The 19,377-nt window shown below is 39.4% G+C and overlaps 1 protein-coding gene across 5 annotated transcripts in view; it reads right to left on the bottom strand.

Annotated features, from left to right (window-relative positions):
- Positions 1–19,377, bottom strand: part of Cd109 (CD109 molecule) — a 254,922-nt gene that overhangs the window by 201,940 nt on the left and 33,605 nt on the right. For all 5 annotated transcript variants that reach the window (XM_074079282.1, XM_074079291.1, XM_074079280.1 and 2 more), the window contains one exon: positions 4,990–5,018. In XM_074079282.1, coding sequence (XP_073935383.1) covers positions 4,990–5,018 — 29 coding nt within the window. The remainder of the gene's footprint in view (positions 1–4,989; positions 5,019–19,377) is intronic.

The raw sequence follows: 19,377 nt of genomic DNA, 5'->3' as shown, positions 1-19,377 counted from the left end.
AGGCCTCTCACCGACAGTACCACCTGTTTGAACTTGGAGAATGAACTGCCTCGCAGAAGATCTCCAGACCTGGCTAACATCTTGACTGTGAGCTCACGATATCCCAAATCAGAAATGCCAAAATATAGCTGGGCGCTAGTGGTTCATGCCTGTAATCCTAGCTACTCAAGAGGCAGCAATCAAGAGGATAGCAGTTTAAAGCCAGCCCCAGGTAAATAGTTCACAAGATCCTAGCTCAAAAAAACCCAACACAAAAAAAGGACTGGAGGAGTAACTCAAGTGGTAGAGCACCTGCCCAGCAAGCGTGAGGCCCTGAGTTCAAATATCAGTACCACCAAAAAAAAATATTTATAATAAAAATCTTCTATGTACCAAGTCATCCTAGGTACTGGGCTACAACATGAACCAATGACCTGTGCCCTTCTGGAGCTGAGAGTCTTGCCTGAAAGCTGCATTTTTATGTTCTATTGTCTCACGATATTTCAGTCTTCTGGTACTTTCAATCAGGTTCCTTTACCTATAAGCAGGAAAATTCACATGCCAGGAACGAATGTATCATATGCTTATAAAAGGCATATACTTATAAATATTTCATGTCTGCAAATACAGTATTTGCTGGGATTGCTCTTTAGGATTTGGATATAGTCTGATCATCTTTACTGGTACAGAGGCCCCAGAGCAGGGGATAGACTGAAGGCTAATGTCAAAGTAGTGATACACAGGCTTACAAACCACAGGAAGGTCAAAGAGTCAGAGAATTAGAATGAACAAAATGGGGCCCAAAACACTTTCTTCTGTCCCCCCCCACCACCCCGTCCATTCCCCCTCAGGAGCTGACACTGACTGAAGGGGAGATGTTACTAACCATCATTCTGCTCCTTTTGGTACCTTAACTAAATTAATACAGTTCGTTTCAGCGTCCCCTATTAGAAACCCTATCTCCCTATATGTAAAATTCAGTCTTTGGGTTTCCCCAAAGATTCAGTGTTAATCCCAGGGCTGGAAAATCAGAGCGGCACATGAGCCTTGGTGAATCCACCACCTGGGTATCTCTGTGAGGCATGGGCATCATCATGACTTCTCTCAGGGTGTCACTGGGGACTCGGGGTGGTGCTCCAGAGTCCTGAGCATCACTACACATGTTGGTTCTCCACTGTTAACAATGGGGCACATAATGAGAACAACTGGGGAAAATACTGGGGTATTTGAGCAGTGTGTTTGGAAGTCTCTGTGTGCCAGGCTTAGGATGGATTATAGCCTGCTTCCCCAGCAGAGTGGACGCTCTGAGCATCTGAGCAGTGGAGGCTCCTGCATCTCTGCTCATCACATGCCTTCTACTTTCTTGGGGCCGTGCTTAATGCAAAGTGGCTCCCAGAACTGGTAATACTGCAGTCCCCTCACAAGAGACAAAGATTTGGGACTCCTATTCCTTGACCTGGGTGCAAAGGGCTGGAGGAAGGTGCAGTTCTCACAACTGGAGACTGTCTGGCAACAGAACAGGTCTGGAAGTTGACAATAGTAGAGGCCTTGATCAACAAAATGTCAGCCTTGGAGTTGGGCATGTTGATTCTCAGTTATGCTAGGTCTATTTTGTGTAGACATATATGCAAATTCTCTAAGCAGATGATAGTTCCCTGCCCAGGGAACATAATGGAGGATCTCAGAAAGATCCTTGCTGGACGGTAAATAGGATTACTTCTTTTTTTTTTTTTCTTTTTGTGGTACTGGGATTTGAACTCAGGGCCTACACCTTGAGCCACACCACCATCCCTTTTCTGTGAAGGGTTTTCTTGAGATAGGGTCTCTCAGAATTATTTGCCCAGGCTGACTTTGAACCACAATCCTCCTGATCTCTGCCTCCTGAGTAGCTAGGATTACAGACATGAGCAACCGACGCCCAACAGGATTACTTATTCTAATCTGAGCTATTTTACTTTTTCTGAAAGATTTATTGCTTTAGGGAAACTGAGTAAATGGTATTTATCTTTATTTACTTCATGAAAAATGGCAGTTACTAAAAGTAATGGAAAGACTGGAGTATAGCTCAAGGGTAGTAGTGTGCTTTGCCAGGTTCCATGCCCAGCACCACAAAACAAAACTGTGAAAATAATGAAAGACAAATTTTTTAAATAAAATCTGAAATCTAAGTTGACAGTTTCTATTAAAAATATATTCATAGTTGTCCTTAAAATAAATTATTTTTGAGCTAGGGTCTCACTCTGTTACCAGGCACATAACAATGGGGTTATGTTACCCAGGCTGGTCTCAAATTTCCAATCCTCCAGCTCAGCTTCTCTTATAGTGCCTATAGGGTTACAGGCACATGCCACCACGCCCAGACAAAAGACATTTTAAAAAATTCTAATTAAATAAAACCACTCCCTCATTTTAACTTGGATTGTTTTAGAAAAAAAATTAATTTCCCATTATACTTTATATGAAAAATAATCCTCATATTAAGTATCAGTTATGGTTTTTCATTCCCCTTGAGGGCTATTTGTATCAAGATTAAAATCATGACTAAAGCAGGCAAAGCATATTCATTTTAATAAGGTCTTGAAGTATTAATGTTTTACAGTAAAAAGTCACAAAGTCCGAACAAAATAATTCAAAATATTGTATTTACAAGCATCAGAATGCAAGTGTACTTTAAAAATTGGGTCTACTTTAATTGAAAACTCACAGATATACAGAAATCTTCTATTTTTTCCAACTGTCATCAAATTTTCCCATACATGCTATGACTAAGTATTTTAAATGTGCTTTACTAAGCAGGCATGGTGGCAAATGCCTGTAATCCCAGCACTGGGGAGACTAAGGCAGGAGGACCTTGAGTTAGAGGCCATGCTGGGTTATATAGTGAGACACTGCCTCAAAAGAAAAGAAAAAAAAAAGAAACAGAAAGAGAGAGAGGGTGCTAAACCACAGCACAAACTACTGCCCAAGTGCAGATGTCTGGGCCAGAATCTACTGTTTTAGGTTATATAAATGCAATCTAATCTTTTATTGTCATAAAGATGGTAGGGATTTTTTCCCCCGACTTCTGCCTGTTATGCCTTTTTCTTCCTTCCACTTTCAGTTGCTAACAGCAGTATATTTCTTAGTAAGGAACATACAAACATATAATATTAGAAACTTAATATAGTATTAGAAACTTATGGCATATTAAGTAATTCTTATCTAATACTATTTGGGTCACATTATTTTCTAGGTACTCCCAAGATGAAAGTGATAACCTTCAAGAGGAAAAGTAAACCTGGCTCATGAGGTAATGCTGATCTATGTAAGTTTGTAATACATCAAGGCCAAATTCATTAGTAATGCATTCTCAGAGAAACTCTGGATGCTGTAGTCTACACTATCGTACATTAAACCTGTAAAGCTCCAAAACAAAGCACAGCAATAAAAACACAAACTTCAACAGGAAGTAGGATGAGTTCACAAACAACCTTAATAATCAGGTTTGATAACCCTTGACAAAGTAATAACCCCTTCCATTTCTCTAGTAAATTTTACATCTCGTTTCATTCAGGGGCATCCATATGAGAGAGAGCTAGGACCTTTATCCACTTTTAAAGGGCCGGGGCTATGGTAAGGTTGAATGAGGCACTTGTCTCAGGGGCAAAAAAAGAAACAAACAACTCAGTAATCAAAAAAATGATATTTTAATACAATATTTTAGCATACCAAAGTTAAGGTACAAAATTATCTGACTCATAAAAGTCAAAACTTTAAACAAAGACAGGACCAGTATTACTGACTTGTCTTTCTCCCTCTAACTGGGAAAAGTGCTGAACATCACACTGCCCTTTTAGAAGACAATGAAACTAAGAAACAGAGCTAATTACACATTCAAGACTACAAAGACCATTAAGGCAGAAACAGATGGATCACATCAAGTGCTCTATTTTACAAGAGGAAAATCCCTGCTGGGCGTGTGAAGAACCAATCTACCTCAAGTACTATTCTTAAATAATTCTTAATATTGTAAAATAATTCTTAAATATTCTGACCTGAACTCAAGCCAAACTTACAAGAAATACAAACTGATATAAAGGCCAAACAAAACTTATTTTGGTCACTAACCCAAGATATTTGTGAAATCATTTTTTAAATTTTTATTACCATAAATTAATTGTACAAGGGGTTTCATTGTGGTATTTACATACATGCATATAATGTGCTTTGATCAAATTCATCCTATGGATATTCCTTTTTTTTTTGTGGTACTGGGGTTTTGGCGTCATGTTTGGTAGGCATGCGCTTTAACATCTGAGCCACTTTGCCAGCCCAGACTATTTCTTAACTCCCTTTTCTCCTTCCCCTCTTCTTTTTAAACTGCATTTAGTGGGTTTCACTGTGCTGCTGTCATACATACACACAATGTACTTCGATTATATTCACCCCATCACCCTCTTTTCCTCTCCCCTCTACCCTCCTCCTGCTGGTTCACCCCACCAAAACAGTCTCCCTTTTACATCATGTCTTTATTATTGTATTATTATATCTAGAATCTGCATCTAAGTAAAACATGAAATATTTTCCTTTCTGAACTTGGCTTACCTTGCTCAACATAATGTTCTCCAGTGAAATCAATTTTTTAATTTTGTTATTATCATATTATTGTACTGGGAGTATATTATGACATTTATAATATATCATGGTTGAATTCACCCCCTCCACCATTCTCCTTTATTCCTCTCCTCCCATTCCTGGAATAGTTTCAACAGGTCTCATTTTTCCATTTGCATACGTAATATTTCCACCATATTCACCCTCCTACACCCTTTCCTTATATCCTCCCCCACTTCCACTGGTGCCAACCCCCAGAGAAGACCTGTTTTATCTTCCTGTTCTTCGTTTTTAGAAAAAAGAAAAAATAAGCATTATTTTTTAAAAATAGTTATTCAGGGAGTTTCACTGTGACATTTCCATGTATATATGTATTATAACCTGAACTGAAACACAATCATTTAAATGGATACTTACTGATGGAAGAGTAAGTGTCTTGAAGGAGCCTAAAAGGATAACAGAAAAGAAAACAGATTTTTTATAATTTGAATGCTACACAATTGAATGCTAACAACACAAAACTTACAAAACTCTCCTAATACTCTTTTAGATGTAAAGGAAATCATCAGTCAAACTAAAACAATTTTATTAGTGCCCTGAATACCCTAGAAATTTATACATATCCTCATGCCAAAGAATTAAAGATCAAGATTAAAACGAGCCGGCTGGTGGCTCATGCCTGAAATCCTAGGTACTTGGGAAGCTGAGATCAGAAGGATCACAGTTCAAGGCCAGCTCAGGCAAATCATTCATCAGTCTCCATCTCCAAAATAACCAGAGAAAAATGGCTGGAGGCATGGCTCAAACGGTAGAGTGCCTGCTTTGCAAGCATGAAGCCCTGAGTTCCAAACCTAGTCCTACAAAACAAAACAAAAAAAGAAAGAAAGAAAAAGATTAAAAAAATACCAGTGAGTAAGCAGAAAATACCAGAAAGTTCTGATTCTCATGGCCATAATCATTTTTTTTGTCACAGTTGCTCCGTTCTCGTTTTGCTGTGTAAGGTTATTCACACTCAAGGGATACTTCATGGAGTATAACAGGGAACCTGAGGTTGGGGGGATCTTTTGTTACTGTTGTTTTCCTTTGTGGGTGTGGTATACAGGGACTGAACCCAGGGCCTTGTGCTGCTAAGCATGAGCTCTTCTACTGAGCTACACCCCAGCACGTTTATTTTTTTTTAATTTGCTATGTTCTCATACCCTCGTGATAAAGGAAGACAAGGAAGGCATTAGTCACATTGGGGTGAGCTGGGATTCATAACTGGCCCAAGACAGCAGGGTGGTGGACTTTTTCTTAACTCCACTTTCTAAATGTAAGACTGCTAATTTAGCTCATGCCAATTTCTTACTGTATCCTTTTACTTCCAAGTTAAAAAAATTTTTTTAAGTTAAAAATTTTAAGAGGACTTATCCAAAGTTCCCATCAGAGGTGGTACAGGCCCTCCATGCCCTCATTTACTTAAGAAGGTTTTTTTTTTTTTTGGCATCATTGGAGTTTGAACTCAGGGCTCATGCTTACTAGGCAGGTGCTCTTACCACTTTAGCCACTCTGCAAGCTCATTCAAGAACTATTTATTAAGAGTACCCCTCGATGAACATGGCCAACACATCCCCTCTCCTCTGGGAAGCTGCATATGTCTACCATGTGAGAGCAGAGACGCACAAGAACATTGCAGAACAGGGTAGGAGTGACCAGTAGCCTCTGAAATTAGGCCACATTGGTTCTATCATGAATTTGCCACATTATCCCTGGCCTAGAACAAATCACCTGATTCTCCAGCTCAATGTTTTCATCCATAAAATGAAAATGTTACAAATTGAACCAAACAGATAAGATGGGGAAGGGTGGGAGGGTGGGGGATTGTTGACACTGGTGAAGTATACAGAACAGTGTCCAGCACGTGGGAAACACTGGTATGTGAGCTACTGCGGTGCCAGAAAGCTTGGGGTGTCATCCCTGGATGTCACATCCCTATGCACAACACTCTCCAAATCTTTACAATGAAACAATCCCGGGCTGGTAGACAGCCTGCCTAGCAAGCACAAGGCCTGAGTTCAAACTCCAGTGCTATCAAAATAATAATAATAAAAAACATTTAGTGCACATCACCAATGCCAAAACAGAGTGATACAAGTACCTTCTCATCCAAATCATTAAATTTTAGGAAACCTTAATTTCTTAGTTCTGCTCAATAAAATAATAAAATATAAAAGTTAGCACATTTCAGACTGGAGACTTGGCTCAAGCTGTAGAATGCCTACTTAACTACAAGCACGAGGCCCTGTGTTTAAACCCCAATACCACCAAAATAACAAAAAAGTACATTTTCTACTTTCACCCACCCTCACAAATGGTCTCAAGAACTCCCAGAGGTGTGTGTACCCACTACACAATCACACCCCCAGTGGGCATCAAGGAACTACAAACATGTTTTCAAGAGCGGATAAGCAATTCATCACCATCACTCATCATCCAGCCCTGACCAGCTTATCTGACGACTGTCTTACATAAGAGACCATTGGACAAAGCAATTTGAAAAGGTGAAGAAGGACAAACAGTTGGAGTGGGGACAGGGAGCACACTGAAAATGGAGACACCTCATCTACAGAAACTGATACTGCCAGACAAGAGAAATGAGGTAGTAAGGAAAGAGAGGAAGAGTGTTCTGGGCAGAGAAGCAGCAAACACACAGCAGCACAGGTCATCACTGAAGCAAATAGCCAGGTGGACCAAGCCAACAGGAGGGAGAGGGCCACAGGGCTACTTGGGAGGCAAAGATTGGGATGATAGAGGGTCGATGCCAGCCCAGGCAAAAAAGTTATCAAGATTTTACCTCAAGAAATAAGCCAGGCATGATGGCTATAACCCCAGATACTCAGGGGGTACAGGTCAGGAGACTGCAGTCCTAGGCTGGCCCAAGCAAAAAGCATAAGACCCTACCTGAAAAATAACTAAAACAAAAAGTGCTGAAGACAAAGTGGTAGACCACTTGCCCAGCAAGTGTGAGGCCCTGAGTTCAAACCACAGTACCACCTAAATTTTTTTAATTATAATATATATACATATAATCCTAAGATTCATATTGTTGCAACTGCCAGGGTTTCCTTTTTCAGATCCAAATAGTATACCATTGTGAATATATACTCATTTTCTTTACCCATTTATTCATTGATTCCTTGTTGGACACTTGTGTTGATTCATATTTTAGCTATAATACTGCAGTAAACATGCACATGCAGCTGCCTCTTTCACATCCTTTGTATATAGACCCAGTCATGGTTTGGAAATAGCTCAATTTGTGGAGGAAAACATCTGTTCATTAAACTTTCAGTTTTCTTTTTTCTTTTTTTTGGCAGTGCTGGGGTTTGAATGAAAGTCTTCCTGCTCACACTACTCAGTCACACCCCTGGCTAAGCTTTTACTTTTATTGGGTTACTTATATTCTATACTGAATTGAAATGAAATTGAAAGCCCTATGATATAGCAGCACTAACTTGGTGAAACTTTTTAAAGCACCATAAAAACAGACAATTTACTTGACAAATTTTGTCTTATAAAAATATTTGTTGGGCTCAGTGGTAGAGTACCTGCCTAGCATGCACAGGCTGTGGGTTCCATCCTCAGCAGCACACTCGCCCACCCACCCCCATTTTTTTATTGTCGTTGAAGAAAGGCATGGGGCTAGTGGAGTGGCTCAAGTGGTAAGAGCACAGGCCTAGCAAGTGTGAGGCCCTGAATTCAAATCCCAGTGCCAAGTGCACCAAAAACAAAAAAAAGGCACGGTGCTTTGCAAGCCAAATAACAGGCCCTGAGAAATAATGTGCTGAAGCATTAAACATTTCAATATGGCAGGAAACTATGAAATTGAGATTATCTCCATAGAGCAGAATTTTCCGGCAATGTACACCTAACCAGGTTCCTCAGTGTGTATGGAAAGAGTGTTTTGTCCATTGGAAATAGCATGGCCAGACAGCCTGAACGTTAAAATAAATAATGGGTTACAACCTTCCCAATAAAACATGACTCTATGCACTCATACAGGCATATGATTAAATAAGTGACTAAATGAGGAAGAAGAAACATTTTTTTACATAGACTTTCAACCAATAAAAGAAGAAATCCTGAGGTTGGAATAGTTCCAAACTATCAGAGCAATAATTCAGACAATAATCATCTAAGTAGGTGGAACCTGGGAGAAAACTGTGAAAAATAATAAATCACTATTGTTTTAAGCTACTAAATTTTTGTTGTAATGACTTGTTTCACAGCAATAGATAATTGGGACATTTTTGAAACAAGGAGGATTAACTAGCAAACCTCAGCCAGGAATGGTGGCACACACCTCTAATCCCAGCACTCAGGAGTTCGAAGCAGGAAGATATCAAGTTCTAGGCATCTTGGGCAACATAGGCAGACCTCGCCTCAAAAACAAACAGGGCTGGTGGAGTAGCTCAAGCACCAAGAGCACCTGCCTTGAGTTCAAGCCCCAGTGCCGCAAAAATAACTAATGAACATCTATAGCTGAGTAATCCTACACCATGGCCTCTAGCCCCATGTGGCCACTGAGCCACTGAAATGCACAGCAAGATTTAAAACAAAAAAAGAATATAAAGTATCTCATCAATAATTTTTATAGGACTTTCATGTTGAATAAAATACTATTTGTGAATTAAGTTAAATGAAGTGTATTATTAAGATTAATTTCACCTGCTCCTTTTTAGTTTCAGCTTTTATTTTTGTTTTTGATAGCACTGGGGTTTGAACTCAAGGCCTTGCACTTACTAGGCAGGTGCTCTACCACTTGAGCCACTCCCCCAGTCCCATTTTTAGGTTTTTAATGTGTCCACTACACATTTCTCAAGTACTTTCATTTGCACAGCCCTGGCCTACAGGGAGGAACTCTTAAAACTTTTCTTAGAAACAATAAAACAACCAATAGATCTAACAGAACACAATTTTTTAATTTTACAAATAAAGGAATAAATAATATAAATACTTTTATAAAGTGTTTGAAAATCACTACAAATATTACCACTGAGCTATATCCCAGCTCAAGAAATATTTTTACAAGACAGAATTTGTCAAGTAAATAGTCTGTGTTTACAGATCTTTGGAAGGTTTCTCCAAATTTAGTGGCTGCTATTTTGTAGGGCTTTTCAACTTCACTTCAATTCAGTGTCTAATGTAAGTATCCCATTAAAATTAAAAGGTTAGTGATGTTCAATACCTGTTCAGACCATCTGTACAGAACGTTCACCCGCTTGTGTCAACTATGTCTCAGGTGTAAACTGCTGACTTACATCCTACCCAAGTGTACCTATCTGTTTAGAGACATGCTTGCATTCGCTTAGGGCCTAAAAAAAAACTAACAGGTTAGCGAACAGAGATTTTTCCCTACAACAATCCTGGCTTAACTCTCACAACAATCCTATTAAGTAATATTATTATTATCCTTATCCTGAGCCACCAACACATGAAGGAACTTAGCCAGGGTGGCACAGACAAGAAGTGGTGGGGCCAAGGTTCGCACCAAGCAGCCTTGGTCTTGGTCTGAGTTCTCAACCACCACTTTGCCCTGACTCTGAACAATTTGCCATTCACTCTTGTTCTTTTATTGCCCAGACCGTTATTACTGTCAAAGTTCCACAGCCTGCATGACTTGTTTGTGAGTGTCGCTATCCCTACCTCCTCAGTCATGGAAGTTTAAAATCTCACTTATCTTGAATGCCTTTCTTGCCTCAACTCTACTTTAATGGGTCACCAGAACCTGTGGATTCTGCAGCTTATATTGGCCTTGGGGAAGGGGACTCTCTAGCTGATGCAGTGGCAAACAACCACTGACTGAGTTGGGGGGTGGGGGGAGATGCTCCCAACAGCCTTCAGGAAGAAGTCCTTTGTCCTACAGGGGGACCTGGTGGTACAGCACAGCATCCACCAGTGTCCCATGCTGGAATAAAATGGAAAAATTTAAAGTGAAGTGAGCTGTGCCCCCACAAACCAGCACCCTCATTACTGAGAGGTACTTATTTTTTGTTACTTTAGGATAAATCATCAAACATTGACTATTCTGTCAGGTCAGTTAATGGAGGAAACAATGTGTTTCCTTTCTGCCCAGGTCTGACATGTCTACCTCCCACTGCCAGCAAATTCACAAAGACTAGGAGGGGTCAGGGAGTGGGGTTTTATTTTTATCCAAATGACATCAAACAAGGAGAAAGTAGAAAGCAGCTGGGAGTCTACAATCCAAATAAATCTCGTAATCTGATTAACTGAAGGACAAGCATTTTGGTAATTCAAAACAAGTTCACCAGATCTGAAGTGCAGGAAATCTCATTTCACAGTAGAACTTTTTTTTTTTTAATGTTGCTGTTACAGCAAACTTTTGAAGAGTTTTCTTATTAGAGAGAAGAGTTGGTTGACTGCATTCCTGGGACCCACTGCAGACACATGGCATCAGTCACAGAACTAGGAAAGACACCGAGCCAGAATTAAATACTCCACCCAAAATCGAGAATGTAGGGCAGAGTTGTCTCACCCACCTCTAATTCTTGCTGGATATGTAGAGAGATCCAACTTGAGGCCTACTCACTAGTCTCACTGATCCTTATTAAAAGGTCAATTTTAAATACTTCACTTTTTCTCATTTGTTGTCTTCTCTCTAAATTTAAAAATACATCTTAGAATTTCCTAGGCACTTACTAAGTCTTAGCATAGTATCTATTTGAAAGTCCTAACATTTCAGCAATAATTTACATCACTAAAACATAAAACTAGAGGTAGAGGGAGTGTAGATGAGGAATAATAATCTCTTTCTCTGCTGTTACTAGGTTGAGAATTAAATAGATCATATTTGCAAACTGTTGTGAACAGTGTTCTCCCTTTTGGCAAGGCTTCACTTGGACATGGGAAGTAGTCACTACCTCTTGAAAATGTGCCTGGCACGCTTCTAAATCACTGACCAAAGATGCACTCTGTTATGTAAAGTTCTTCTTAGTGCTGTTCTAGATAACTGTGTAAAACTGGATCGTGTTCCTGTGCCACCAAAATCAATCTCAGAACCTTTTCCATGTTGTCTCTTTTCCCATATCACCTCAGCAACTCAAAAGAAACCTTGTTTTAAGGCTTCACACTTGGCATAGCCTGAAAACTGGCCGTTTGGTTTACAAATACAGTCAAAGCTATTTTTAAATTGTGTAATAAGCATACACAAAAACTAACCTTTTCTTAACTTTTTAAACACAGTCTGCAATACCATATGCTGCCTCTTCTGACATCTGTCCTCACAGATAGTTCTGGGAAATGTTGAAGTGAAAGAAGAGTGTGTAATTGGAAATGCAACTAGATCCAGAAATACTCTCCATGAAAGGAAAAACGATCTTCCACCATACACATACATACACACACACACACACACACACACACACACACACACACGCACACACACACATACACACGCACACGCACACACACACACACACGCCTGACTTAGTGCTTGAGGGTTAATTGTCATTGGCAGTTCTTGCTACTCAGCCACGTGCAGTAATAGATTTAAGATTATTATTACTATTTTTAGCTAACAATTTTGACCTCTTTACCCATTTATTAAATATTTTCTCATTGTGCAGCTTATTCTTTGATCTGCAGATGGACAACATGAAGAGAGGTTGCCCCCACAAATCTGTGGAAGATAAAACTTTAAAACACATTTTCCACTAAAATTTAATGTCACTTTCAAGCAAGAAAATGATCCTTTGGGTTTTTTCTCTCCTGCTTCTCCTTGCTTACAAATTCCCTAATAAATATGAGTTGCAGACACAAGGCCTTATTCTATTTAGAGCACTCAGGAAATCTGATCAAACAAAAACTCACTAATAGTAAAATAAATAAAATGTGACAGTATAAAATAAATGTTAGGTTCAATACAAATGAAAAAACCAAGTATCAGGAGGAAAAGTTCCTCCTGCTAAATGTGTAGGGCATTCATTAAGGCAAGCAGGGCAGTCTATGGCCTATAGACCAAAGCTGGCCCACACCTGTTTTTTGTATAGCTCATGAACTACAAATGATTTGGGAGTTTTTGTTTGGTTGGTTTGGTTTGGTTTGGTTCGGTTCGGTTTGGTTTGGTTTTTTCCACCCCAGTACTAAGGATTGAACTCAGGAACTCACACTTGAGCTCTACTGCTTAAGGGTCTCAGTTCTTTTGCCTTTAGTTTGCTTTTCAGATAAGGTCTAGGCTGGCCTTCAACCTCAACCCTCCTACCTTGATTTTGCATTTTTAAATAAGGGGGGAAAAGCAAATGAAGAATGTTATTTCATGATAAGTAAAAATTATACAAACTGCAAATTTCAGCATCCATAAGCAAACTGTGTTGCTGCACAGTCATGCTCACTTATCTTTGTGGTTGCCTTCAAGCTACAAAGGCACTGTTTGTGCTGGAGTATAGACCACAAGGTCAGCAAAACTTACATTATTTATGCTTTACAGAAAAAAGTGACACCACTGAAGTATAAAAAAAGCTTTCAGAGATTCCTCCTCCTTCCTTGAGGAATAAGGATGAAGATTCACTCAAGCCAAAATAAGTCATCAACAGAGAGCCTTGGCTTATACTAAGAAGGATGACATTTGCATCTGCCACTGGGAAATGCTAGGTAAAAAGTAGCTAATGTTCCCTGAGTATTTACTACATGCAGATAGTGATAAATGTTTTAGAGCAATGCATTAAGAAAAGAAAAAAAGAATGGGTAAAATTAATTTTATAGCATATTTTATTTAACCCATTATGTCCAATGTATTATCATCAAACATGCAATCAATATGAAATATTATGAATTTTGTTGCATTTTTGGTACCAAGTATTCAAAACACAGTGCTTATTCTATTATTCATAGACCAACTCAACCTACCCGAGCCACATTTAAAGTACTGGAAAACTACCTGCAACCAGCAGCTACATGGTTCAGCTCTGAAGCACTATTTCATTTAACAGCTACAACAATGCTATAAGGTAGGTACTATTATTTGATGACATAAGAGTTCAATTTCAATGTGGCTCCAGAACTCTCACCCTAACCCACTGTGCCTCAAATGTACCCAAATGGTATAGGAAAAACCCAGCTAGCTATTCCTTCCAAAATAGTAGTCTAAATATATTCCTGTCCCTCCTCCATGCCTCGCTGCACTCATATTAGTACCTAGATACAAGAACTTTCATCTTTTCTCTCTCATTTGTGTTATTATCGCAAGCCCATATGCAGCCATGTAAAAGACAACCATCCCTCTTCAACCTCATTAATCATCCACAGCACTGGCATTCATACCACATTCCCTGCTCCCAGTAGCAGACACAGCTAACTCTTCCAGCTCTCTAGTCCAATAAGCCCAATTTGACTTTGAAACTGTCCACACAGCACTAAAACCAGCCTCTACCATCAACTCAAGCTGGCACATGAAATGAAGCCTACTTTGCTTCCCTAGGAAGAGCACAGGGAAAAGAATTTTGTGTGGTCATTAATATTTGTCAACCAGAATTGTGCCACATATAATGTGGCACATAATAAAAGTTTAAACTGCTCAAAATAATAAATGGCACATCTTTATGTTCTTGAGAAGGTTTGACACATATTTAAGCAAAATTTAAGTCTGTAATATAAAATCATTTTTCCTGCTGCATTTTCATAAATGCAAATTCCTAACATTGCTCTGCCAAAAGGAAGCTACCAGATAGTCTTAAAAAAAAAAAAACCTTCTTTTCCGTTTATTTCCAACTGCTTTACCACTCTGGTTTTTAGATTTTCATTTGTGAATCATTTCCTCAGAACAAAAAGACTCACAGATCTTCCCACCAGCCACCTACTGCTATTCTCCCCACCAATCTTTTCTGACCAATTTCACCCTTCATAAACTTTCCTAAGGGAAGTAAAGGGTAGAAGAGGTAAAGCAAGACCAGGATCCACTGTAATCCTCTTCCTCACATTCTGTCACTATACCTTTGTATGAGGTCATAATAACCTAGACCAAGAGATGTCAAGTTGTAATGCCACTTCTTCCACTGACAATCATAGCAGTAATAAAGGAACTCTACTCCATCATCTCACCTTTCAGGGAGGACACAATATCATCACAAACAGCTTTTTTCTTTTTATTCCCTGCTACCTTCCCAGGTACCAATATAAGTTCCAGTCTTTGCATTCTAATTTCCCATAGTCCAGTAGTGATCCAGGTTAGGGCACTGCCAGGGAATATTTCCTCTCTTGTGTTTCTCTTTCTGATGTAACACTATGTTTATCCCCACATTCTATAAAGGTAGAAGAAGGTACATGTGGCAAAGTTTTCCTAAAATTGCACTTTAATTTTATTGTTCATCTCAATTTTATACTTCAAAATATTTCTTCCCTTACTCATTCTCTTCTATTCCTTTCTTTCATCAAATGAAAAAGGGGTGCTGGGTGTGGTGGTGCACACTTATTATAATCCCTTCACTCAGGAGGCTGAGGCAGAAGGATCTTGAGTTTGAGGCCACCCTGGGATACAAAGCAAGTTCCAAGCCAGCATGGATTACATGTCAAGACACTGGAAAGAGAGTGAGAGACGGAGAAAGAGAGAGGGAGGAAAGGGAGGAAAGGGAGGAAAGGGAGGAAAGGGAGGGGAGAGGGAGGAAGGGAGGAGTGGGGGAGGGAGGAAGGAAGGAAGGAAGATAGACTGGGAAGCTGAGATTGGGAGGATTGTGGTTCGAGGCCAGCCTAGCAAATAGTTCATGAGGCCCCCTACCTCCAAAATAACCAGAGTAAAATTCTCTGGAGGTGTAGCTCAAGCAGTATTGTGCCTGCTTTGCAAGCATGAAGCCCAAGTTCAAACCCCAGTCCCATCCCAAAAAAGAGAAGAGAAAGAAAGAAAAGAGAGAAACAGAGAGAAAGAGAGCAAACAAATTTTTTTTAAAAATAATCCAACTCACAATCCCACCACTTCTGTCCCATGAGTTATTTACCCCTCTTCTTTGCATTACCACTTTTATCTCTTGACTGTGCCTTAAGAAACCATCCACCTCTCTTCCTAAACTACTTTAAAAAGTAGAATCACTTTCTGATATTTTCTCACCACCTGTTTTTTCCTTAAAACTTGCATTTTCACCCAACATTCACTTTTGGGTCACCTACATTCTTTCCTCCGTTCTCATTTTCTCTTCTTTGATCTTCTGGGCTTCTTGGTACTATTAAAGCCTTCCTTCTCAAGCCAGGTATGGTGGTACACACCTGTAATCCCAGCAGTTGAAAGGGTGAGGTTAGAGGTCGGTATGGGTACACATAAGTACCTTCTTAGAACTCTCTCTTCACCATCATCAATCCACTCATCTCTGACTCCTGAGCTTTTGCCTTCAACTTTGTTCTTCCCCTACACTGTTTCTTGTATACATCTCATGTGTTCTCACGGTTCCAAAAATTGTCTGTCTCGGTGAAGACAATGCCTTAAGTTCTTGCCACAGCTACAATTTCGAAATTATCTGCTGGATACCTCCACCACCCAAACTCACATTCAGAGCAGAAGGAAGCCTATTTTCAGTAAACACATACAAAAACTGTAACCTCCTTATAATTGCCTCTCCCAACTATCAGCTCTTTCCTCCAGCACGCCCTTCTCTCTTCTAGAATGTGAAATAATGGTTCCCACCAAATGCCCAATATGTCAACAGAGCTGGGACACTTATGAATGGACATCTGTAACCCTCTGGAAGGAAAAGGTAACAGTACCAGACACAGAGTCATACACAGGGAGCACTATTTGCAAACCACATTGAATTTTTTATACATCCACAAACAAGAAGTAAAAACTCCTCCAGTGTTCTGCACTTGGGTGGGGGGAGGGAGGCGGTGTAGTATTAGCAATTACCCAGACTTCCAAGCCAGAAATCTTTTTAAATTTTAATTTAGCTTTTAAAAAATAAAAAATACATATCCATGGTGTACAAAGTGATATTTCCATACTTATATACATTATGTAATGCTTAAATCAGGCTAAACATATCTATCTTTTCAAACATTATCATTTCTTTATGATAAAAACTTCCAAAATCCTTTTTAGCTTTTTGATATACAGTATAATATTATGTTTTCTAAGTCACCCTACTGCACAATAGCACTCCAGAACTCCTTCTCCTATCTACTATGACTTACTACCCACTGCTCCACCTCTCTGTACTTTTTAATATTATGCATTATTCTTCTGGAATCTCCAGTTCTATGCTTCCACTTATTCACGCCCATCCCCCATTCATTCATGTTTCACACTTCAAAAAAATGAATACCAAATTGATATTAGGAAAACACCTTTAGGAAATGACTTGTTTCAACATTAGAAAGCCATCTTAACAGAACGTAAATGATCAACAGTAGCCCAGACCAAATTCTTACAGGGTCTGATTTCTATTTCCACCACAAGCCTTCAGTGAGTCATTAGGACAGTGACTCATTCAGCATTAGAAGAGGAGCCATGAATGTTTAACTTGAAGTTTAAAGAATGAGTATGTTTACTTTCATCTTCTCTCCATCATTAATTCACAAGCAAACCCCAAGACATGTTTTCCCACTGCTGAAAATTAACATCAATGCTTAGGGTTGGGGGCTGCTTGAAAGGCACCTGCGGAAATCCAGGAGGGGCCTTCTCTCGGCTGCCATGAGTCACCAGGGCTTGCAAGGACATGTCTCTTGTGCTCAGGCATCCCAGCACTTGGTCAAGTACAATTTGTGAGATACTAGTAGGCAAGAATCCCCTGTGGCCATGACTGAACAGACTTGAGATTCCTGTACCTCACCCATGACCTGAAGGTGGTCATGAATCTGCACTTTTAATAAGCACAGTTCACACTTTGAGAAATACAATAGAATATAGCTTTTCTTTTCTTTTTTTTTGGTGGTGCTGGGAGTTGAACTCAGGGCCCTGTGTGTGCCAGGCAAGTACTCTACCACTGAGCCATATCTCCAGCCCTAGAATATAGCTTTTCAAAGATCTATGATGCTACTAGACCAATCCCCATCCGTTATCAGAACTATTACTCCAGAAAAAGCAACTCCAACTTGAGCTGAAATAAGACACATGCACAAACATGCAAGTCAGCATTTTAAGCTCCCTAGCCTTATTTTCTTCCATATCAGAAAATCAACATTTGCAAATATATCTTGGGTCTTACACACAGCTGCCCATATATTAGGAAAGTTTCCTAGAGGATAATGGAAATAACAGTGAGCTACAAACCTGGAGAACTACAATCTGTTTCCAGTTTTGCCACCAATAACCATTTTGACCTTGGATAAGTTGCCACACTTCATGTCTCTCCTCAGTATCCTCAGCCATAACTTAGGTAACTGAGTTGGCTTATCTTTGAGGGCCTTTCAGGATCCAAAACTCCATGAAGTTCATAATAAATTAAGAGAAGAACTGGCCTTTCATCTTGCAATTCTTTTTTTTGAGACATTTTGCTATGTAGCCCAGACTGGCCTCATACTCACTATGTAGTCCAGGCTGGCCTCAAACTCACAATCCTGCTGCCTCAGCCTCCCAAGTACTGGAATTACAGAAGTTCTCCACTACACCTGGCTCACTTTGCATTACATTTCATTAGATCCAAGTCTAAAGTACTACAAACAAATGTGAAAAATGATCTTAAAAGATGATGACTATACAACATTGCATCAATATCCCAAAATGAAGCAATTAAAAATAGTTCATTCCCTTCCAGACAATAGAAAACTTTATAATCTCTGGACCTCAGACAGAACTAACTTCAAGTTCAGGTTTCACCATTATTTAACTCAGAAAATTAATTGTTCTCTTTTTGCTTGTTTCCTCATCTCCAAAATGAAGATAACAATGCCTACTTCATAGGTTTGTAGAAGTTAAATATTGCACATTGAAGTCCCCAGCACTATGAGGAAACTCAGTATCTCCTGTGTTGAATCTCTTCCCATTTCCACATAGTGACAGGTCACAGCACTCCCTGTTCAAGATCGTCCCAATAGGTGATTAATAATTGCCTTTGACATGAATTATTTCTGTTCTTTTCTAATAACAATAGGTACCATTTTCTCAAAAATTCCACTGGGTAGAATGCTTTAAGTATGTTACTTCATTTAATCCTCACAACAACCATATAATCGTATAAGGCAGAAGCTACTATTTTTCAGACAATAAAAGTGAAGCCTGGTGAGCTCATGACTTCTCACAGCTGCACAACCATCAAGTGCAATAGCAGCACCTGCAGCCAGGTAACCTGGCTCCAAAACCAAGCACATCTACTATACTATGGTCCTTTATCCTCAGGCTCCACCGACCTGTTAATATAGATCCCACACAATAGCAAAGCCATGCGAATAAAGAGCCCACACCCTTTAAAAATAATTCTCACGTAACTACGGGTTCAGACTAGGTTCCACCAACAGAACTGCCTGTGAAAACCTGCCCTGGGAGATCTGCCTACACACTACACTAATTAATCTACTTTCAGAAAAGCCATGCTACTGATTTTGATCTATGCAGCAGGAAAGGTAGTTTACGAGCTTTGTTTCCACCAGAAAGCCTTCCTAACTAAACTGGATGATGTTTTGTTTTATTTTGGTTTTTTTAGTTGTTCAGCTAATATCTTAAAATTTAAAAACTTCTCACCCTTGGGGGTGGGGGCAGGGGGGAGAAATGACCCAAGCCTTATATGCACATATGAATAATAAAGCAATAAAAAAAATGGCATGAATAAAAAAAAAAAACTTCTCACCCTTACTGGGCCAAAATGGAAGACAAAATACCCATAGTCAACATAA

This window comes from Castor canadensis, chromosome 1 (assembly GCF_047511655.1).
Source record: "Castor canadensis chromosome 1, mCasCan1.hap1v2, whole genome shotgun sequence".
NCBI classification, from domain to species: Eukaryota; Metazoa; Chordata; class Mammalia; order Rodentia; family Castoridae; genus Castor; species Castor canadensis.
The sequence above is the reverse complement of the archived record's forward strand: the minus strand, read 5'-3'. Positions and strand labels throughout refer to the sequence as shown.